Genomic DNA, 24,626 nt, shown 5'->3' on the forward strand with positions numbered 1-24,626 from the left:
ATTTAAATGTCTGCCTTTTCTTAGGACAAAGATTTTCAAGCATATTTTTTAAAGATAAAGGCATGGGTTTAGGTGCAGTAAAACTAAATGCTTATTTGGTATTTAATGCAGAACAGTATAATTAGTGAGCATTTATACTTCTTCTACAGAACTGTGCAGTTTTGAACTATTAACTTAAACATTACCCTGTATGCTGTGCTTAGATACATTGTTAGAGTCTCAGAATTTTTAGGACCTGATCTTAAGTAACACAGTATTAAAAAGCCCCTACTTCATGTACAGGACACTGAGCCAAAATAAACATAGACATGTCCCAGATATTGTCAGAATCATTGGTATTTTTACACTAGGCAGGGGCGGAGCAAGGGGCATGACCAGGGAGTAATGGGGCGTGGGCAACAACTGCCAAGGGAGGTTGTGTAAACTTATAACGGTATACAGTTGTCTGTCTCTGTGGCATCTCTAAACCGTGCCCTCTTTCATCCTGGATAAAATCTTATGAAGTAATATAGTAAGTTGGGTTGAAAAAAGACATACGTCCATCACGTTCAACCATAATGCCTATACATAACCTGCCTAACTTCTAGTTGATCCAGAGGAAGGCAAAAAAAGCCCATCTGAAGCCTCTCTAATTTGCCGCAGAGGGGAAAAAAGTCACGATCAAGAGTCGATAAAGCAAATGTGAAATATTCATTGCTTTATTAGATCTACTAATTTTTAAAGGACAAACATAAACTACCATAAAAAAGTGTAATTCCTGACATAGTGCTGTTCTCTCCACTTCCAACAGCCACATGCTATGGACAATAGGACCCCTAGACCTTCCTGCCCTTTATTTCTTGGCTGCAATACAATACAGATACAATGCTTCACCCTAGCATTCAGGGTATCTGTGTAAATATACATTAAATACCATTCTCCCCAAGGTAATGCTAAACAAGTTCAGAACATGGAGGAGGAGGGTTGTGCCAGTTAAAACCTACAAGGTAAGAGGAGACAGAGGGAGTCTATTTTATATGGCATTATATGGCTGGCAGTGGGGGTGGCACAGCAGCCTCATATCTAACAGACAGGCACTTTATCGCCCACAGGAGAGGAGATTTCCCCCATCCCATCTGTCATAGCCCTGATAGTAATTAATATAGACCTTTATGTGTCACGACAAGCTGTAGTTGCCCTTCAAAAGGAATATAACGCTATGTTCTGTGAAGAGAATAACAAACCAGAATTCCAGAATTAAAATCCATTCAAACATCATACAATATGTACTGTGTACAACACTGCAATAATATACATTGTATAGGACAGTTATCTTCTGCAGAGTGGTCACCTTTATCCCAATACATACACAATAAAACCGTGCCTTATTATTGAACATTTGCACCCTGTTCTACTTCCTTATATCAACACACCCCATGAGAATCAATGGAAATCCATAATGTACCATTGCTAAGTAAACTGTTCAGCTCTTTGTACAGACCTATGTGCAGAGTTTGTCTTTATTGGGCTGCATGTAGGAATCTGAGGGACTGATAAAGCAGCCATTTTCTGATCTAGAGGAGCATAATTTGCAACATTTGGCCAGATGCAAACTTTCAGAAAGTATTTTTTCTTTTACAGCCTTAGCCTGGATTTATACAGGTATAGGACCCCTTATCCAGAATGCTTGGGACCAAGGGTATTCTGGATTAGGGGTCTTTCGGTTATTTGGATCTCAATACTCGGTTATTTGGATCTACTAAAAAAACAATAAAACATTAATTCAACCCAATAGGATTGTTTTGCCTCCAGTAAGGATCATTTATACCTTAGTTGGTAGCAAGTACAAGGTACTGTTTTGTTATTACAGAGAAAAAGGAAATACATTTTAAGAGTCTAAATTATTTGATTAAAATGGAGTCTATGGGAGACAGGCTTTTCGTAATTCGGAGCTTTTTTGGATAACGAGTTTCCGGATAATGGATCCTATACCTGTACTCAGTTCCCATATGTGTGTCCCTAGACATAATGGCAGGGAAGGGATACAGGTGACGTCAAATGCAGCCCCTCATCATGCATTAACAAGCCAAAGTAGTCCTCAACCCATTACACCTGCAAGAGTTTTGGCCAAATATTGGTCGGCTAGGCTCATCGGAGAGCCATACATGTGCAGATAAGCTGCTTAAATCTGCCAGTGTAAGGCCACCTTTAGCCAGAGAAAGCATATTGGTAGCCCCTATGTTATATGTAAAAAAAAGAAATTACCAGAAACTGTTCATTTGAATAATGCAGCTCAGGGTGCCCAGACTTTATTAATGCGGCACTTTTACTGCCGTCTGATCCATCAATAACTGCTTTTGCAATAGCGTTGTCATGTTTCTGTTTCATGGAAATGATTCATTATATTGATTTATGAGATAATACATATTGCGTTATTTAAGCAAACAACAACCATTATTTCAACTCTTTTGTTTTACAGGAATCTGAATTAAAACAGAAAAGTGATTTAATAAAGAAGTTTGCGAGTAAGACTTTCAGATGGGGATCAGTACATCTCCGCACCAGAGCATGGTCAACAATCTACCTTTTGGGAATTCCTGATTTTAGATATTATTTTGAAGCTTTCTACATCCTTGCTATGCTCCCACTCACCCTGGCAACCTAAACATGGCATTGCCATGTGTTGGTTTTGACCCGGACAGCCTGGTTTTCAGATGGACCGTCGAGGGCAAAAAGTGCCTGCCCAGTTTTCCAAATTCAGAAGACTGGGCAGGACTCTCCAAAAGTGACAAGGCGATCATAGCACTGCCTCTGTGATGGCACATCCCCACCCCCCTGACTTCATGCCCCATCCACTGACGTTGCATACCTGCCCGAGTCTACGGCCACAGAAAGGTGCCAAGTCGAAAATCATAGTAAATATGCCGCTCTTCCCCTCCCATTAGATTGCAAGTCTTTGTGGGAAGCACCCTCATCAGCTTTATCACCAAAGGGCACAGTGGAATATGTGGGTGCTTAATAAATGAAGTATTAATATTACACAAACTTTAACGGGTGCTTTTGTGGTTGTAAAGGAAGCTTGAAGGTGCATCATGGAACTGTTATTGAACGGAACCCTATAAAGTGTAGGGTCCAGGCCTATTACACCTGGCTGGCTTCCACTTGAGAGAGGTGTTTACAAAGGGTGCATAGGTGACACCAGCAAAAGCATTTGCCATAAACCAACAAGAGACTGAATTGAATTCCCTATTAACCATCTTCTGAAACTTACTTGCAAATCTAGCATTAAATTCCCTCCCGCTCTATTCCCTGCCGTTATGCTCAGTTTTAATACACAAACTAGGATTTTATTTGCACAATACACACTCTGCAATGCAAAGCTCCCGTCTGACATGTTCATTATAAATAGCTGCATTTAGATGATATAAATAAAACCGCAGGGGCCATTCATTTTCATTTTCCTCTAATCTAATAATATGAAATCAAGCTGCATTAGCATTTATGGATTTTTCTTTCATTTGAACCATAAAAAACTCAACCGGCAAAACTCAGATATTTTTCCTCTTCATTCGGTTCAGATCATCAGTATAAGTCACTTATGGCGCAATCATCTGACCACCGGCGCGTGTGTTATGGACAGCACTGCCAGATTCCATTTCTTTCTTTCAAAATGAATTCTAATCCCTGAAACTTAATTAACAATTCTGTCTAAAACCTTCATACTGTATCAACTAGAATACAAATGTTCCGCCCTTTGCTTTCAAGCTGATTTCTACCTTACAACCTGTGATTGGCACTCCGCGCAGTTGATTCTGCGCACTGTGGCACATAGAGAGTTAATGTTTCTATGTTTTTTAGTAGACTTAAGGCTAGCGCTCCCCATTACGGAAACTCCCCACTATCTGGAAAACTCTATCTGTATCATGACCATTAAGTATTGCAGTAGTGGTTCTGATCCGAGAGCAGAGAAACAATGATTTTGTGATGCAGTTAAGTTTAATTCTGTTGTTTGTATAGTTTTATTTAAGGCAACATTTGCTCTTGTGTAACTGATGTAAAAATAATGGCTGCCATGGCAACTATGCATAAAGGCGAATAAAAGTTTTCAGAATCAATAAGAATTCAGAATTTCAAAGGAAAAAAATGCAGTTTTGAGAAAAAGAGAGACAAAAGTCTAATTTACAGTTAGGGCCAGTCTTGGCCTGGGGGACACTGGGATAAAATCCCGGTGGGCCCAGCTGACCCAGAACCAATCCCTGCCTGCCCCCCCCCCCCCGTTAATCCCTCGCTGCCTTCCTTCCCCCGATCAAGGTGAAAGTAAATATAAGGTGTGCGTGGGGGAGGGGCTGGCGGTGGGTGAGCAGGCGGGTGGCAGGGGCCCCAGATGGGGTTTGGGAGAAGTGGGGTAGCAGCCCCAGTATGCCTCGCAAACCCCAGTAAAACTAGGGTTGCCACCTGTCCAGTTTTGACCCGGACAGCCCGGTCTTTGGAAGGGTTGTCTGGGTCAAAACCTCCTGGCCGGTTTTCCAAATTAGGAAAACCGGGCAGGACTCACTGAGATTGACACAGCAATCGGCCGATCGCAGATCGCCACGTCATAGCCCTGCCCCCATGATGGCACTGCCCTGCCTCTTCTCTGTCCCATGACTTTACTGCCCGCCCCCTGCCCGGAGACTAAATACAGCAGACATGGCAACAATTTCCCACAGTCAGCTGCGTGTAAAACCACTTTAATTAAAGGTACATGTGGCAAAATTTACTCCTTGCACTTATGTATAGTAACGCTCAGCAACGCTCACACTTTCCTGCCTTCTGTTACAAAACAAGTGCTGTTGTGTCTGTTTATGCAGGGAAACCCTAGAGCTAATGTCAGTGCCCTGGGTAAATAGGCACAGTATACCTGCGCCAAATGAATCGGACACATGCATCTGCTGCAACTGCAGTAGGTCAAGCAACTGCGTCAAGAGAATCACCCGTTTGCACCTACAATGATGCTGGACTTCTGGGAAAAGAAACTCTACATTGTAAGGAAAAAAACATGATTGTGCTCAAAATTGCACTCTGCTCACTCTACTTGCTGGTGAAAATACATATAATACATATAAAATATATATAAAATACAGTACATTTAGTGCGTCAGTTGCATAATGCCTTGTTTTGCCTTAGAGAATATCTAAAGAGATCTGTGTAATGAGCCCCTCCCCTCAGTAATAAGGAGGAGTTCATTACAAAGGGGACTTAACTAGGAGGGAGAGTCTGACTAAATACCAGCTCCTCCCACTGCTGCTCTGTAAAGCCATGGACTAAGTGTAAAATAAAAAAATTCTTCACTTGCACGACAGATAACATTTTAAAAGAACAAAATACACCTGTGTTCAAAATGAGCCCAATAAACAGGGTGTGTCCTGAAATCGCTTTATGCCTATTGTTTAAATAAAACAAAAAATCTAAAGTTATTACTATTTCTAACAAACTGAAGGGGAAGGCAGTTAACCAAATTACCCCAATAAACACAAGTAGGGCTCATCCATGAATACTGGGCTAATCTGCACCTGGGCAGTAACCCATAGCAACCAATAACTGGTTAGCTTTTTTTCCAGGCTGCTGTAACAATGAAAACTAACATTTGATTGGTTACCATAGGTCACTGCCCAGGAGCAAAGTTGCTTAGGGTTAATAAATAAGCTTTTTAAATACAGAGCGTATTATATCTCATTAATCTATCTCGCCTGGATTTGAATGATCCATTAGTACTATATAATAAAATAAAAAAAGAAATAAAATCTGGATTTGTAAATCAATCCTTTTGTCAGATGTAGTTTGTTCCACTGCAAGGAGTGACGTCACAATGAGGCCTAATCTATATCATGCATCCCGTTTTTCAGTCCTTTAAAAGATATTTACACAGCCAGAAGATTTAGCAGGATAAAGGGATGATAGAGCTGGCCAGTCATCCAAGTTTCCCTAATGACACAGCTCGTGGGGATGAAGCCTACTTTTGCCTAGGAACTATGTGGCTTTTCATTCTGCCATTCAGCAGTGGATTTCTGGGAAAAGCCCAAGGAGAAGCACTGAGCAAGGAGGCTCCTTTGAGAAGAGCTGACAGATGACTAATGAGGATCCATAAAATGACAATGAATAGCTGTGTGAGGACCGTGCATCACGTAGCCTCTCCCTGGGAAACTAATTGCTCTGAATTGTTCCGCCTTACATTATTTTTCTGGCAATCACGCCGTCTCAATGCCCAAAATGAGCATGAAACAAGTCTTTTGACTGGACATAAAAGTTAAATGTTCCAATGCTGATCAAATTAACTTCAGTGATGGGACAATGGACTGTATTTGTGAGAAAATAATGAGGGACGCAAAGGGGACTTTATGCCAAGATTTCACAGTTGTAATGTTTAAAAATGTCTCTAGGACAGGAAAACGATTCCAGTGGCCACAGCCCCATGTGGTCTTGGGCCCCCAACTTCAGAGGGGCCCCCTTGGCTAGACATGCAAAACACTGCATAACATATGCATATGTGGATGAACTTCAACCCCTTGCACCCTGCTAACTACTTAAAATAATGTTCTCACAGTGTACACACAGTTAATAATGGGAATAATGCAGTCAAGTATCCACATTTTCTACAGTTGTAGCAACTCAGACTGACCAATCAGCAGTTAGCATTGATTTATTTATTTTTTTGTTTGGAAGCAAACATCTAATTGGTTACTATCGGTCATTTGATATGGTGCAAATTTAGCACCTGTTTTTTATCCTTCCCCACTATGGGATACAGTGGTGGCAGCCTAAGATGCCAAGAAAAGGGGTTAAAACACATTGGGGGAGCAAGTATATGTAGATAGTGAGACATTTCATCCAGAGATACTTAGGGTTAAATGCTTGCCTAAATACACCATTGCATTAGCTATTAATTCATAGTGTTGTTATAGCCTATGGAAAATGACACAGCCAATGCAAGCTATATGCTGGTCCCAATTAAACGTCTGGTAAATAACTAGACATTTCTACACTTCAATTCTCCTAGTAACAAATTAAAAGCTTCTTTGATCATAAACTGAAAATAAAATATGCCAGACTCATTCTCATTCGTCCAGCAGTTGTTTCCTTATTATATTGGCTAATGTTGCAGCTACTTAGCTACTCGTTTATTCACTTTTATCAGTCCCTGCCCACTGGAGCTTGCAATCTAACATTCCTACCATAAACTCAAGCAATCACTAGGGGTGGTTTCATCAGTAACCAATCAACCAGCTCCTATTTTTGGAGTGTGGGAGGAAACTGGAGCACTCGATGGAAACCAATGTATAAAAAAAGGGGAAACCTAACTTAAAGGTGGCCATACACGTGGCGATCCGACGATGTTTCGTACGACCATCGGTCGCACGAAACATCGTAAGATCCGCCACACACCATTCAGGGCTGAATCGGCAGGTAAGGAGGTAGAAACAATAGGATTTCTACCTCCTTCTGCCGATTCAGCTCTGAAGGGAGAATTTTGGTCAGGCGCCTTCTATGGCGCCCGATCAAAATTTTCAAACTTGTCCGATCGGCGAGTCGTCCGATATCGGCAGCTTCCTGCGATATCGGTCGACTCGCCGACATGCCATACACGCACCGATTATCGTACGAAACGAGGTTTCGTACGATAATATCGGTGCGTGTATGGCCACCTTAAGGCATACTAGGTTGGAATTGAACCCAAACCCTTGTGCTGTCAAGCAGAAATGATAGCTACTTTACCAGAATGCCAACACACTGAATGAACTGCCTCACCCTGGGAGGCCATCTGATTGGATCTAGAGCAAATTAGCATTACACATGAATGCTCACATCTGACTGATCTAACAGACCACAGGTGCTGGGCAGCATGGCCCTTTTTGCTTTTATTTCAGTTACAAGATACAGGAAACAAGCCACGGGGTAACTAGAGCTTCTGGTTCATGAATCTGGATTGAAGATTACACAGGTCAAGGACCAGATTATAACAAAGTAATGATGTCATAACCATCATTACTTTGTCATAAAGAGCATTTAGGTAGGCTACATGCCTTAAATATCTTTTTGAAGGCCACAAGCATCTGATTAGCCATCCTTGCTCTATATCAATTAAAGCAGGGGCAATTGTATCTTCTACTTATTATACAGAATGTGTGGATTGAGGAAAGGGACTTTTCTAAGTAACATTTTAAGTTAGATTGAAAAAAGACATACCTCCATCAAGATCAACCTTTTATGTCTGTATAAAACCTGCCTAACTTCTAGTTGTTTCAGAGGAAGGTTAAAAAACCCCTTTCTGAAGCCTCTTCAATTTACCTCATAGGGGGAAAAAAATTCCTTCCTGACTCCAAGATGGCAACTGGACCAATCCTTGGATAAACTTAACTAATACCCCCGTATTTCCTCATTGCCATTGTTGTTTTACTAATAACCCTGTATTTCCTCATTTGCTAAATAGTCATCCAACCCCTTCTTGAAAGTGTCTAATGTATCTGCCAGGGAAAGAATTACATAATAATAATTACACAGCTCTCATTGTAAAAAAAAAAAAAAACAAAAAAAAAAACAAACCCTTTCTGAATATTTACATAGAGCCTCCTTTCTTCTAATCAGAATGGAGGCCCTAATAGGAGTCTAATAGGATCAATACCCTTGGCCAAGTCTGACATATACAGGCTAAACGGTGTTATTGCAATGAGGGGCTTTAATCAAGTGTGAAAAGATGCCCCAGTCATTCACTGCTCGTTAAACTGTTTCCCTTCTCAGCATTGTCCAGCGGGTTTGAAGGGCTTTGCTCTTAAAAGCTCTTTAGCAGTTTAAAGGATTGAGAGGAAGAGACTTATCGGCTTCTGTTTCCAAAGGCCGCAGCTCTGGCATTATTAGCCCATGCAGTTAAGGGGATTTAAGGGCCTGACTTGAAACCTCTCTTCTGTGTTTATGTGACTCTGTCTTGCCTGGGTCGCACTGCTGGAAATGTCGATCTATGCAGCTTTAAGAGGCAAGAATAGAAGCACCCCCGCCCCAGGTTTGTGTTCTTACTCTCCCCTTTCATAGTGTTTGGAGGGGCTGTGTTAGACAATGCTCAGAGATGGTTCCCAAAACCCTGAATAGGGACACTGTTGGTGGCAACATTCATTCAAAGTGAGCTTCACTGTATTGTCCTCCCCAATCAGCCGATCAGAATAGAGTTTGCTGGTGGCTGCCAAAAGGTTAGCTGTGCTTATGAAAGGGGTTAGTCATTATTCACTGCTTTTACAGAACTGCTCTTTTGTGCTGCTCAGCCCATCGTTTCACTATGGAGGTCCGGATCTGCGGCTGGCTGCTCTCTAAAAATGGGCAACTCATGTGAATGCAAATCCACAAGTGGCAGGGATACCTAGAATTCAGATGCACTATGCTCATGGGGACGGGGCTGGACAGTTGTTGGCAGTGTCACATTTTACTGATATCCATCACAGTAACCCTGACCCAAAGTTAACACTAAAACTACAGTAACTTTCCCACCTCCTAGCCCAGAGCAATGTGGGGGGTCTGAGAATTGAAATTAGCTTAATGAAGCAGGCTGCATGCTACTAGTGAGCAAATACCAATAGCACAGCATTCAACAAGTCCTTTGTGTGTGCCATAATAGTATATTTACAGAGGCAGAAATATGATAAGCCCCAAAAAATGGAATCAATCACATTTCAGCATCTCAATACTCGCAAAGTTTCAAGTATTCATGCTTCATGTATTTGTTTAAACCTCCAGTGGTAGGGCCCTTCTATAGCATTGGTGGGGCTCTTAGCAAAACTAATTTGCCTGGCCCCATTCTTCATGTATGTATGTATGTATAACTTTATATATAAAGCACCACAAGGGTACGCAGCGTTGTACAGTCTTACAGAATACAAAATTACACACAGGGAGGACAAGTGATATAATAAATAAATACAATAAATATATATGTATATATATAAGTGCCATGTGGTATGAGACACAGTAATACAGTTATACAATATAAGTCTGTTCAATATGGGGGCACAGATAGGAAGCATAGAGAAAAATTTTAGTTATTGCAAAATTTCCATGCTGTTGCCAGGTAGAGTGAGATGGTGTCTATAACAGCAGTGGGATAATAGCTTCTGGGAAGGGACTGTGGCTGTGGGATAGCAGGTATAGTAGGGAGAGATGGTGCCTATAGTAGCAGTGGGGGGATAATAGCTTCTCGGAAGGGACTGTGGCTGTGGGATAGCAGGTATAGTAGGGAGAGATGGTGCCTATAGTAGCAGTGGGGGGATAATAGCCTCTGGGAAGGGACTGGGGCTGTGGGATAGCAGGTATAGTAGGGAGAGATGGTGCCTATAGTAGCAGTGGGGGGATAATAGCCTCTGGGAAGGGACTGGGGCTGTGGGATAGCAGGTATAGTAGGGAGAGATGGTGCCTATAGTAGCAGTGGGATAATAGCCTCTGGGAAGGGACTGGGGCTGTGGGATAGCAGGTATAGTAGGGAGAGATGGTGCCTATAGTAGCAGTGGGATAATAGCCTCTGGGAAGGGACTGGGGCTGTGGGATAGCAGGTATAGTGGGGAAAGATGGTGCCAGTAGTAGCAGTGGGGGGATAATAACCTCTGGGAAGGGACTGGGGCTGTGGGATAGCAAGTATAGTAGGGAGAGATGGTGCCTATAGTAGCAGTGGGGGGATAATAGCCTCTGGGAAGGGACTGGGGCTGTGGGATAGCAGGTATAGTGGGGAAAGATGGTGCCAGTAGTAGCAGTGGGATAATAGCCTCTGGGAAGGGACTGGGGCTGTGGGATAGCAGGTATAGTGGGGAAAGATGGTGCCAGTAGTAGCAGTGGGGGGATAATAGCGGTCACAGTCACCTTTTGGATGCCATCCTTCATACAGAAGTTAAGAAAATACAAACTAAAGATATTTATTACCATTTAAATAGCAGCCATTTTTAATTTCAGCCCTGTGCATTTGTTAGAATTGTGATAAATGACACAGCTGATAAAAATCCTTTGCTCGCCAAGACGATAACAATATTTATGAGTGATAAATAGATTCTAGGTGCAAACGACGTACCTATTGAGTACATAACTAAGAGCCTTCTGTCGTATTCCTGAGTAGATAGATGGGCTGGATTCCCAAGCAATTACATTGGAAGCATCGTGGAAAAGATGAATGTTCACCAAGTCGAAGGCACTGTAGCGAAAACAGGAAGGAGACAAGTTAAAGAGGGGAGATACCGCACATCCTAGCAATAGTCCCACAGCCAGCAACATGGATTCAGGGCTACTGACTCTTTAATAAGCTACTTATATGATTTTTAAAAATACAGTATTATTTTTTCTTGATTGCAAAGGTCAGAAAACTTATATTGGCCCTGTGGAGCAAAAAAAGGGATGCTACCATCACACAGTTACACCCTTTGATTATAATACAATTTAATTTATTTAGTCCTTGATAGTGATCTGTAACTTCCTATCACTTGAAGTTAAAATGTTTGCTTACCTGGGCCTCCTAACCTTTCACTATGCAAAAAAGATTTTTTATGTGGGTATCTCCTATAAGGAGCCACTGAAATGAAGGGTAATTTGTCCTACTGTGTCTTTTGAGACATTAGCACAGTCACATTTATGTGTTAGCAGCAGTTAAATGCATGGATAAATACATAGGGTATTCTGTGCAGGAAGCACTATATGTTTTTGTTCAGTGGGAGTGGCCATGATCGCTGTAGCGCAGTGATCCCCAACTAGTGGCTCGTGAGTAACATGTCGCTCACCACCCCCTTTGATGTTGCTCCGAGTGGCCTCAGAGTATTATTATTAACATTTATTTATAAAGCGCCAACATATTCCGCAGCGATGTACAATAAAGTAGGTGCCATTTTACATTTCTGGCTCGAAGGCAAGTTTTGGAAGCACAGAGACACTGTTTTACTCCAAGCAGAGCCTCCTGCAGGATAGCAGTCCACATGGGGCTACTAAATAGCCAATCACAGCCCTTATTTGGCATCCCCAAAGAACTTTTTTCATGCTCGTGTCGCTCACCAACACTTTTTACATTTGAGTGTGACTCACAAGTAAAAAAGGTTGGGGATCCCTGCTCTGAAGACTCTACTGCACCCTCTGGTGGCCAATGCATAAAAAAAAATCAGTATGCTTCCGTGACCTTTTGAGTAACCATCTTTGTCATACGTCAAATTAAAACCAAACATTGCCGATCTTACATTTAGGTAATTTCTGTTCATGTCCCAGATTCACAACAAGTTGCCCGGTTATACTTGGCCATGCCTCATTTTGAGCCTTATGTTCTTATTCAGGGCCTGCAGTTCTGGACTGTCCCTCTCAAACCAAGGGCATGTTAACCTTCAAATAAACACTTCTATATTATTACAGTGCTTCTTTCAACATTAATAACCCAACGACTGTGGACTAAATAGGTCTACAAGGGTACAGCCACAGATAAAAACAGGCCGATGCATTGGTCTGGCTGCAGGCACACAGAGCAGATTTCAGCGTTGCAACACATGTATGCATTTTGGTGCTGAAATCCATTCTGCATGCCTGCACTTGGGCCAATGCAGTGGCTCTGGGTGCAGGACCATCCGAAAGCTAATTCTGACCCTGCATTTATCCACAGGCCCTGTGTGGCTATACCCTTTAGGCCATGTACTGGAGTCAATTATCTTTCTTACATATATAAGGCCCATGTGATTAGAGATTCACTGCTTAAAAAATCATTAGGTGCGTTGAAGTTTCCATAGACTAGCTTCCAACCTTGTATGGAGTGGATATTTGGAGCAATATGTAAGTGCAAGCAAGCAGAATTGTTCAGAGGGCTTGAGATGCTGGTGTGCTTTTTAGTGTAGGGAATTCTTGTCATATTTTTGAATAACCCCCCTAAACATTTAGTTATCACTGATCAAGAATCTAGTACAACATATGCCTTAGAACAGAGACTTTCAGGTTTTGTGGGTCCAAGCCCCTGTTGTTGTTATGGACTTACATAATGGGTATACAAAACACCACCCATTCCCAGATATGTTTCTAACAGGCATTAATACTTGCCATTACATAAGATCATCTAAAATAAAGCAAGAAACAACTGTAGATAATTTGTGGATATTTTTTTCCCACTGTAAAATTCCATACTACACTAAACTCCCCATAATTCCCAAGTATTGGCTTTATACCTGGAAAGCGCTATGGAATTGTATCTGCAGACATACGCATGCTGGATTTAATCAAATGCCTCATAGAACAAGTTCCACTGGTTCCTGCACTAATCACATTAAAACAATGACCTCTAAATGTTTATCTATTACTCAAATACACATTTAATCAAATACATTGCTTCTTATTACAAAAGCCGTCCTTCTGTACATTTCAGGGAGCGGTTATTAATAGCGGACTGTCATATTGGGAAACCTACCAGTCAGTAATACACCATCTTGTTCGAATAAAGCCTTTCCTAGATGATTTGCTCTGGAAAAAAAAATAAAAAAAAATGAAGTAAGTAAATTTTAATACACAGAATGAGCTGCACAATACTGCACAAAGTAATACAATTATTGTTAGGGCAAGTGATCAGTGTATACAACAATGCACAGTACAAAGGTGGAAAGTCCAAAAAAAAACCCTATAAGTGAGCACACAATGCTTCTCTTACCCATGAGAATTCGACCAAAGATCAACAAGGTAATAACATATCATACAGTAACGTTTATAAAAAAAAAAATATGTTTTGGCTTAATGTAGGCAAAGAAGTTTTAAATCTGCAGCTAGTCTTTATTTTTCCTCAGTTTGGCATTTGAGTTGCTTTTTGGTTGTTTGATACACTGGCCCTAGCAACCAGGCCTCGGATTGTATGTGAATGAATACGAGTGGCCACAAATAGCATGATTACAGCACCAGGAGCTGGGGATCTCCAAATCAAATGGCTGTTGAGTGGCCATGAATGGTTACCCAGAGAGGATCAATTGAACTGGATTTGATCAAAGGGAAATCTCGATAGCTGCTGACCGCCAACCCCAGATCTGGAAAGAATGCCAGTCATCCTCTTATTATTCTTCCTTATTTACAACATAGTTTTACTAGACAGGGGGCAACCCTACCAACTAGGGTGGATGGGGTGATCCTACCAAGTAAAGACCTGATGAACAACCACGTGTGATCTAATGGCAAAAGCAGTGACAGATTATCCCATGGACCAATGGATCTCAAATACTGTGGTAATCTTAACTGCAAAAGACTGAGTAAAGCCCATTTAATTGGGACTGATGAGGAAAACCAATTACAGCTGAGCTGTTAATTGCAATCAGTAATCACCTTTCTAGTTTGGGAAGCTGGGAATCATACTATGGGTCAAAGCAAAAATCTGGAGTATTACATTAAATGCCCCTGTGGATTAGGCTATGTAGGCCAGACTAGCCGTGCAGCGCGTGTGCGACTGAATGAACATAAATCTATGATTCGGAATTATAAACCCCCAGAGAAAGGAAAAGGAACCAGGTAAAAAACTTGGGAAAGAGAAAAGAGAGAAAATGGAAACAACATTGGCCAAACACTTTTTTGAGTGTGGACATCAGATTTCGCAGCTTAGGTGGCAAATTTTGGAACAAATTAAAGGAAGGGAGGGTCAAGACACTAAGAAAATTTTATCACAAAAGGAATCTATTGGATATGGGCTTTAAAGGACAATTAAAGGTTAATATAAATTAAAAGTAAGTCTAAAGGCATTCTTTTTAAGTACTTACTGCATATCTAAATTCCCAGATCCCTGCTTGCTTCTCTGAGATATGGTGCTGGCAGCCTACAGCAGTGTGAAGCCTACAGTGACATCACTGAAATCTCTCCCCTTCCTGTAGGTGCCAGCGGCAGCCTTCCTATTCTCTGAGCATGTGTGTAACTTGATCCTGTCTCCTGTTCTGAGCTACACATGCCCACCAGCCAATCAGAAGCGGATCTGGCAGAGGGGGAGGGGGGGAGGGAATGAAACATATGTGCAGTATGAAGCAAGGAGGGAAAGGAAGAGAGAATACCTTTTTAGAGATGGCTGCCTGTTCTAGAAAATGTGAAGTAAGTGTGACTGAGTAAATATTTGATTAGGTGAGCCAAAAGTGTGGCGTTTTTACTAAACAATAGGAGGACTATTGGGCAGTATGCTTTTTAAATTTTGACTTGCATTCTCCTTAAACATGGTCTTGCTACCAATATGGATTTATGAGGTTTAGTAAGGATCATGTACAAGGCACTGATTTATTATAAAGACAAAAAGGGAATTATTTTTAAAAATGACGTGCTTAAAATTGACTTGATGAGAGATGGCCTTCCTCTTCTTCTAATTTGGAGCGGTCTATTAGGTTTACAGATAAGGGGTGACATACCTTAATAGTATATTTGCAAGCTGGCATATTATTCAGGGTGGGTTATTTGGCTGGGTGCCCTTCATACATATAAACAAACAAACACCTCCATTGGTTACAGATGGTGGGATAGCTATGGAGAATGGTTCAGCCCACTCATGCATAAACGCAAGTATTGAGAAAAAAAAGTAATATTCTGCCCATTTAACAGAAAATAAATGGAAGATTTAGAACAGGGAATCACTTCAACAAGATACTGTACAAATACAGAAGAGAAAATAAAAGCACATAAATAGCCGCATTAATTCAACACTAGCATCACCCTGGATATACTGATAGTAATATATTATCTCTAGGCTTCTCTTTAGCAAATTAAAAGAGTTTATTATAAGAGAGACAGCAACAGACTTACCATTATATAATTGCTGCTAAATCATGGAGATTTACAATCAAGCAGAGATTTATAATCATTTAAGCTGAATAATGTCCCTTTTTTCCTGCTTGGATTTAGATTTTGTATTAAGGATCTTCTGGGCTGAACCCGATAGTACTTCTTGCAATTTTTCATTTCAGTCTACACTGGGCATGAAATAATCTACAATGCAGTGTCACACTTGTACTCACAAATCTAACGGGACATCAAGTCAATCAGTACTGAACTCTGAAAAAGTTATGCACAGTTCAGAGGCATTAAACATCTAGACTGAGTCCCCTTCTGCCTAAACATCTAGACTGAGTCCCCTACTGCCTAAACATCTAGACTAAGTCCCCTACTGTCTAAACATCTAGACTGAGCCCCCTTCTGCCTAAACATCTAGACTGAGTCCCCTACTGCCTAAACATCTAGACTAAGTCCCCTACTGTCAAACATCTAGACTGAGCCCCCTTCTGCCTAAACATCTAGACTGAGTCCCCTTCTGCCTAAACATCTAGACTGAGTCCCCTACTGTCTAAACATCTAGACTAAGTCCCCTACTGTCTAAACATCTAGACTAAGTCCCCTACTGTCTAAACATCTAGACTGAGTCCCCTTCTGCCTAAACATCTAGGCTGAGTCCCCTTCTGCCCAAACATCTAGAATGAGTCCCCTTCTGCCCAAACATCTAGACTGAGTTCCCTACTGCCTAAACATCTAGACTGAGTCTCCTACTGCCTAAACATCTAGACTGACTTCCCTACTGTCTAAACATCTAGACTGAGTCCCCTACTGCCTAAACATCTAGACTGAGTCCCCTTCTGCCTAAACATCTAGGCTGAGTTCCCTACTGCCTAAACATCTAGACTGAGTCCCCTTCTGCCTAAACATCTAGACTGAGTTCCCTACTGTCTAAACATCTAGACTGTGTCCCCTACTGCCTAAACATCTAGACTGAGTCCCCATACTGCCTAAACATCTAGACCGAGTCCCCTACTGCCTAAACATCTAGACAGAGTCCCCTACTGCCTAAACATCTAGACTGTGTCCCCTACTGCCTAAACATCTAGACTGAGTCCCCTACTGCCTAAACATCTAGACTGAGTCCCCTACTGCCTAAGCATCTAGACTGAGTCCCCTACTGCCTAAACATCTAGACTGAGTCCCCTACTGCCTAAACATCTAGACTGAGTCCCCTACTGCCTAAACATCTAGACTGAGTCCCCTACTGCCTAAACATCTAGACTGAGTGCCCTCATCCGACTGCACCCCCCCTTTAACTTTCTTCTGCCCATTTATTTACCATTTTATAAGACTTTATGGGCCACAGCAGGCTTACATTATATAAATCTTCACCAAGATGAGTGATTTAGTATGTTATAGAATGTCCTATTCCTAGCAACTTTGCATTTGTTTTTTTATAATTTTTTAATAATTTATTTATTATTTTATATACTTGCCCTTTTCTTCTGCTTCTTTCTGTCTCTTAAATGGGGGTTCACTGATCGTGGCAGCCAAAAACTATTGCTCTGTGAAGCTACAATTGTATTGTTATAGTTACTTTTTATTCCTTATCTACCCATTCCTACCCTACCCGTATCTTGAAACCCATTATAGAGAAAGCACCGAATTATAGGAAGGCCATCTCCCATAGACTCCATTATAATAAAATAACTCTAATTTTAAGAATATTTTCCTTTTTCTTTGTAGCAATAAAACAGTGCCTGGTACTTGATGGTACCTAAGCTGTATGAATCCATATTAAGGACAAAACAATCCTATTGAGTTTATTTAATAATTAAAACTGGGAAACCCCAGGTCCCATGCATTCCGGAGAACAGACCCTATACCTGTACTACTATATATTAAGGGCAGAGAAAAAAAAAAAGCCTTTAATAAAAATATATATGTTTTTAAATGACTTATTTGTGCCCTAAGCCCCACATAGAGCTCCAAAACAAACAGAATCCTGGGCTACGTTAGCAGCACATTATAGCGCACTAATGTGACATTATCAGTAGAAAATGGTAAAAAGATACACGAACCTTGACTCACAGCTGCCAGGACTAAATAATCTTATCTGAAACACAATGTCACTTGCTTTAAAATCCATTTAATTTTTCTGAAAAACAGCTAGCTGAACTTTCCAAGATGATTTTTTTTCCCATCGACAGTAAATATTTATTCATTGTGCCTCTTTCTTAAATGTACATTAGTGTTAAATGAATGAAAACACGTAAAGAATTCTGTTCCCCTTGGCGCTAATGCAAATACACAGTTGATCTGACTTTTGCCTTGCCATAATATAAATAGTAGGCCAGCTAGCTCTGCATTCCTCCATTGACTGGAATAGGACTATAAAAAAATGCTTTGTTTTCCCAACTGCTTTCGACTGGAAAGAAAAACAAGGAATTTGCTCATGTTTAACCCCTTAGATGCTAGCTGCAGACGGCTCCACATGCTATTCTCCACAGGGTTACATGTAACCTGGAAATCAATGGCACTCAACCCTCATCCCCCCATTTGTTCAGGAGTTTGGTGGCTCTCCCCCGGTCTCCTGTCCCCCGGCAGCATTCTCCCAATTCTTCCAAAATCTCCCAAAGCCCTGTGGCGAATTCTGAGCGCAAAATTCTGCGGATAAAATTTTTTGCCTTTAACTTTGCCAGTATGTCACTTCCAGGTGTCGGGAAAAAATTCTGCATCACTGTCCCCCCTGAACGCCACCAGTGAAAGGTTGACAGCTCTGGGCACTGGAACACTGCTAATTCTTTGTCAGCACTTAGGACTGCCACCTTTTGTAAAAAGAAATACTGGCCTTTTTGTGAGGAGGGTGGGCTAATGAGGTAGATGGGCGTGTCAATAATGTTGGAAGGTGGGGCAATGGTGTAAAGGGGTGGAGCTATGATGTTGACAGGTGGCGAGATAAGGTTAAAGGGCTAATTGTGGGACAGAGTCTGAAGGATCAGAACAAAAAAGATATAATTAAGTAGGAAATGAGGTAGTCCGCGTTAAACCCCATATTTAATAAAAGGCACTAAGTTTGCCCAGGTGCTGTTACCAAAGCAACCATTGTCGTTTTAAACAGGTGACCAGTAAATGATAACTGCTAAGTGGTTGGTATAGGACAGGGGTAGCCAGACTTTTTCCATCAGCGATCGACCAATGACGCAGCGTACGTATGCATTCACGCTTCAAATTGCGGGGTGTCTGGGGAGTGGGCCTTATGAACTCAGTAGTAGTGAACACCATAATCACTGATGTCGGCCCTGACCAACTTACACATAGTTACATCTATTTATAACCATATATTTATGGTGAATGTCTTGACCAAGTCAGATTTTGCTGCAGCTCCCACTCCTTGTATACATGCCAAATGTGCTCACAGTGAGATTTTTTCCTTGTATCTTATTCTCTATTTCAGCAAAAGGTAAATACCAGCCATGCTGAATATATCATTTTAAACGCAATTTGAATTAAAAAAAATAAAAGAGAATGCAGTAAAACAGAATTCCTTCAATGAAGCATTCATTGCGTAGTAAAATACTGCCCTTTATTTTCTATTGCTACAGCCTGCAGCATTTGAATACCTTGGGGTGCAGTTAATATAAAGTGTGAGAGAGTACCTGAAGGAGATTATACAGCTAAAAAATATGGAATAAATGTTCAGCCGCACAACCACAAATTAAAAGGAAATCTAAAAGGCTTAATCCTGTCTGCCTTCCATTAAAATGTACTACCTGTATACAACCAATATACCTGTGCCAAAACTTCATTACCTTCTGTGGGTGGAAATAAAAAAATAATAAAAAGTTGATGTGAGCGTAAATTCATTTTTGTGGCAATTGATACATGGCCCCTGTAGTGCCTTAAGCCTCTAAAAGCAAGACTGGAAATAGATTTTGTCCAACAAGTAGGATTAAATGCTATGGGGCAGTCTATTTACTGATAAATCAGCGATATAAATATCACTGGGCGTCCCAAGTGCCACATTGTGGGTTCTGATTACAGATCTGCTTTTATATAAAGAATATGATATTTCTTCTTTTAAGCCAAAGGAGTGTACAATTACCTATAAAACTGGATACAGGAAGAATTCTGTTTGTACCAAAATAACTACCAACCAACCATCCACACAGAGGGTTCTGTAGCAACATGTGCAAAGTTTGCCCCCATGGCAGTAACTTATAGCACCCAACCAACATTTAGCTTCTATGGCACAAAATAAAAGAGCAAATGTGCAACTGCTTGCTGTGGGTTATGGAACTATAAAAATAAACGTGTCTTATTTAATTAAATAAACCCATAAATCAGTTTATTTACATAGCTTTTATTTAAAAGCACATACTTCTCTGTTCTTACCTTTCTAGAATGAAACATGCTAACATAGGCAGGTAGGTTAAGATAGGCATAAATCCTGTTTGATTAATAAATCAGAATTTTATATGCCCTTTATTTCTTTGAAAGGCTTCCAACCCACTTTTAAACTCTTAAATCATTTAAGGGGGCAGTATTCCACCTTGTAACAGGAGTGCTATGAATAGGGCTTGTGCTGAACACACTTTTTAACGATTTGTTTAATCTATAGTTATTTGTTGAGCTTAACAGGGAAAGTGAAGATACACCATGTTTGGTCCTTGCCAGGTAGATAGTTAAATTTCCAGCGCACAGCTCATACCCCTGCATAATGTCTTTCTGCTAACAAAACAGTGGCTTGTATACCTATACCTATACCTGTACAACTTTACTGTCCTTATTTTATAAAACTCTTCTTTTAATTATTGGAAAGAGACAGGCAGATAAACAGAGCCTTCTTGACAATGAGTTTCAAGATTATGGATCACATATCTGTCCATTTGTAATCATTAAATGTATGGGCAGCTTTAGGGCGAAGACACACGGGGTGATTAGTTGCCGTGACTTTTCGAAAAGTCATGGCGACTAATCTGCACACGTGATTTGTCTCAGCAACGCAATCAATTTATATGGGCGGGAAGTTGCTGCGACTGCATTAATAAAAAGTTCGCCCTGTGTGTCTTCGCCCTTAGGTTGGAGACACACTGAGCTACTAGTTGTAGCTACTTTTTATGGCTACTAAACTCCAGAAAATACCTTGCCATAGACAATAGTGAGAATTGCCTCTGCTAAAACACATGTAGAGACAGTTATCAGTAACAGATCAGCACTGTCTATTTTAGTAGCCACCACAAGTAGCTGCTACTAGTAGCTCCATGTGTCTTCACCCTTGATCTTAGGTGGTGATAATTTTTTTTCTTTTACTTGACAGATGATAAAATGTTGTTGATTTTGTTCAAAGATTAACACACAAAACTACAATTTCAGTATGGTTTGGTAATCGTCCAAGTCTTTTGTGGTGGGATCAGGTATCCAAAAATGATGTATTTGACATATCCCTGTTTCTAGCCAGTATGGACAAGTTGCAGTATACAGAACCAGGAAAGCCCATTTTACTGGGAGGTTCCAAAACACTTTCTGCGCTGTAAATCTGCACTAGGGACACCTGGGAAAAGACAGTAAAATGCAGTCACAGATTTTAGACACCAGCCTGGAGAAAAAACTTAAACAATTCACTATTCCACTGAAATAAGCTTTCCTTTTCCTTTAATACTTCTGCTGGCTGGTCGAGGCTGATGGGAATAGTATTTTAGCAATGGCTAAAGGGTATTATGCAGTATTAACTGTGAATCCCCCCCCCCCCCCATGCTTTGTACATCATCCCTGATATCAAAGGCACTTCTGGATCTTCTGCCTTGCACTACAAAATTGCTTTCAAGATTTCTTAATAAAATGATTCTTTTAGGCAGCAGATGGATTGTGAACACAGGCAGTTTCATCTACTAAAAGACCGCATAAATCACCATTGAGAAAAGAGAGATTGCCGTAAGGTTATCATCACACAGCCTTCCCCATGAAAGCCTTGCTTTAAAGCATTAGTTAAATGAATTCATCTTTCATAAGAGCTCTGAGCTGTATCTGTGATCTATGATAACAACCAATTTCTCACTGTGGTGGTGGTGGTGGTGGGGGAAATAAATAAATAAAGCTTCAGCCCTGAAAGACGACACAAATCTGCTCTTTTAAATGGGCTAACATTATCCCAAGTGCTGCTCCCTACGGCACATTCTCAGCCGCTGCTCTTGCCAAGAAGCTTCATAAATTAACAGAGAAAGTTTTGTTCCCTTTATATGCAGCGGGCCGTAATTATTTTGAATAACATTATAATTCAATCACTGTAATTACTTTTAGATAATCCTTAAACGGCTGCAATAAAAAGGAAGCAGAAATCACTTTCCGACCCATAAAGATGGCCAGGCTTTCATTTTCCATTCATTAGAAATCTCTTGGTATTTATGAATTTGTTGACACAAACAAAAAGCGGTGCATTAATTGCTCATTAAACGATTACCATAACCGGGCAATTCTGAATGTTTTTACAAAGTGACATAATGGAAGCTTTTTAATCTCAATTATGGTGTAAGATCGTCTCCATGAGCAAAGGCAGCACATCAGCGAACGCTTAGGCTCTACATCCATTAAGGAAACGTGTAATGGATATCAATACTGAAGCACAAAAGGGAGCAGGTTGCCAATACAGTTATGGGACAGGTACATGTATGTTATCCCAAAGCAGTTTCAAAGTTTTAGCAATTAAAATGTGCTACCAAATAACAGGTAGAACATTCTGGAGAATGTGTCCTATTGTTATTGTTTTGTGTGTTATAATTAATAATCTGCCCTGAAATCATTCTCTAATACTACTCATTAGACAATGTCTAAATAGCCACTATAGTAGTTTATTAATACTATACTGATAAACTCATTTGTTAGCCCGAAGGGCACTTTTTTCAGAAATAATTTGGCCAGGGCCCATTACGCCTCGACCACTCCCCTGGTCATGCCGCAACTGTGCTCCCACTTCTGCCCACTGATACTGTATCTGAGGAAGTTTTGGATTGGTCTTAGGTCTTTTCAAATGCAGGTGTTAACCTTAAAGGAGAACTAAACCCTGCCCCATTCCAGGCCTCCCCTCCACTGCCCCCTAGGGCAGGTGGGGGCAAAAAAGGATAAATCCTGTATAAGCTATATGCAATAAAAGGCAGTTATGTTTGCACAGGAGCAGTAACCCATTGCAACCAACCAGCAGGTAGGATTTACTAAATACCTTCTTAAAAGCAAAAATTTTATTGGTTATTGTTGATTACTGCTACTGGCAAACTTAGTGCCTGCTGTTACATATGGGGCTAAGCAATTAAACTCTTTTGGAAGTGAACAGCATGTTTCATTATTATTACAGGAAGTCATTAAACAGAGACATGTCCATCTCTTGCTCATACATATCCGATCAGAAATCCTAATGGAATTACCGAGTTTGACTTATAGAATTATTATAAGCATACATAGGCTGGACCTAAAAGAGTGATTCAGAGTCACACCCTGGGACAGCTGGGCAGGCAGTCTATCCCACAGTGACTTGAGATTTTAAGGTGTTATCCATTTTGAGCCACACAGTACTACTACACATACACCTTGTTGAATTAATATTGGTTTTAGTGGAGATTGTGAGGGTTTAGCCACACCATCACTGTCAGTGCAACTCGTCACAATTTTAAATTGGAAAGCATAGCTCCCAACCAGGCCTGGATTTGTGGAGAGGCCGCAAGAACATTTTTAAATTTTGCTCCCATACGGAGCAGTCGGGACCTCTCCCCACTGCTCCGTATGGGAGTTAAAAGGAGCGTTCGCGCATGCGCAATGGGGAGATGGCGCGTTGCGCATGCGCACTGGGGGGGGGGGCGCGTTCGCGCATGCGCACGGGGTACACCCACAGGGGCGGCCTCGGGGTGCACGGGATAGAAATCCGGCCCTGCTCCCAACTGTCCCAAACTCGTGAGACAGTCCCTCTTTTGACAGCTCAACCCGCAGTCCCGGATTCTTACTGAAAAGTCCCTCATTTCCCTTTGATCTCCTGCACTGAATGCTAAAAAAGATACAAATTTAATTCAAAAGTAGTTTTTTACAGAGAGCCCAGAAATCTTAACGAGCATCACCTGCACTTAGAAACAATGTTTCTCACTTTAGGCTAATGCCACACGAGGCGTAGGAAGGATATTTTGGGTAAGTGGAAAAGCGCTTGCTGAAAATTCCGCCCTATATGTACCTGCACCCGAATGAATGAGATACGCTCGGGTGCAGGCACATGTAGCCGATATACGCATAAAAACGCAAGATAATGCAAAGACTTGGCTACATGTGCCTGCACCCGAGCGTATCTCATTCATTCGGGTGCAGGCACATGTAGCCGATATACGCATAAAAACGCAAAGACTTGGCTACATGTGCCTGCACCCGAGCGTATCTCATTCATTCGGGTGCAGGCACATGTAGGAGGCGTAGGGCGGAATTTTCAGCAAGCACTTTTCTGCTTGCCCAAAATATCCGCCCTATGACTCGTCTGGCATTAGCCTTAATTAAATAAGTGGGCTTTTGGCAGAGCCCAGAAAGGTAAAAAGCCACACATGCACTTAGGCTAATGTCAGATCAGGCGTATGGCATATATTTTCGTCAAACTGAAAAACGCTTGCCAAAAATACCACCACACGCCTCCTAACCGTGCCTGCACCCGAATGAATGGAATATGCTTGGATGCAGGCACATGTAGCCGAAATACGCATAAAAACGCAAGACTTTGCATTCTCTTGCATTTTTATGCGGATATCGGCTACATGTGCCTGCACTGGAGTGTGTTCCATTCATTCTGGTGCAGCTACAGGTAGGAGGCGTATGGTGGTATTTTCGGTGTCTGACATGGGCCTAAGATCCAATTGTAACTAATAAGCTAAACTGGTCTCTTT

The 24,626-nt window shown here is 41.2% G+C and overlaps 1 protein-coding gene across 4 annotated transcripts in view; it reads right to left on the reverse strand.

The window, feature by feature from the left end:
• inpp5a.1 (inositol polyphosphate-5-phosphatase A) overlaps positions 1–24,626 on the reverse strand; it is a 276,218-nt gene that overhangs the window by 85,081 nt on the left and 166,511 nt on the right. For all 4 annotated transcript variants that reach the window (XM_031905069.1, XM_031905070.1, XM_031905071.1 and 1 more), the window contains 2 exon segments: positions 13,409–13,461; positions 11,057–11,176 (listed from right to left, as the gene is read on the reverse strand). In XM_031905069.1, the coding sequence (XP_031760929.1) occupies positions 11,057–11,176; positions 13,409–13,461 (173 nt within the window).

This window comes from Xenopus tropicalis, chromosome 7, assembly GCF_000004195.4.
Source record: "Xenopus tropicalis strain Nigerian chromosome 7, UCB_Xtro_10.0, whole genome shotgun sequence".
NCBI classification, from domain to species: domain Eukaryota; kingdom Metazoa; phylum Chordata; class Amphibia; order Anura; family Pipidae; genus Xenopus; species Xenopus tropicalis.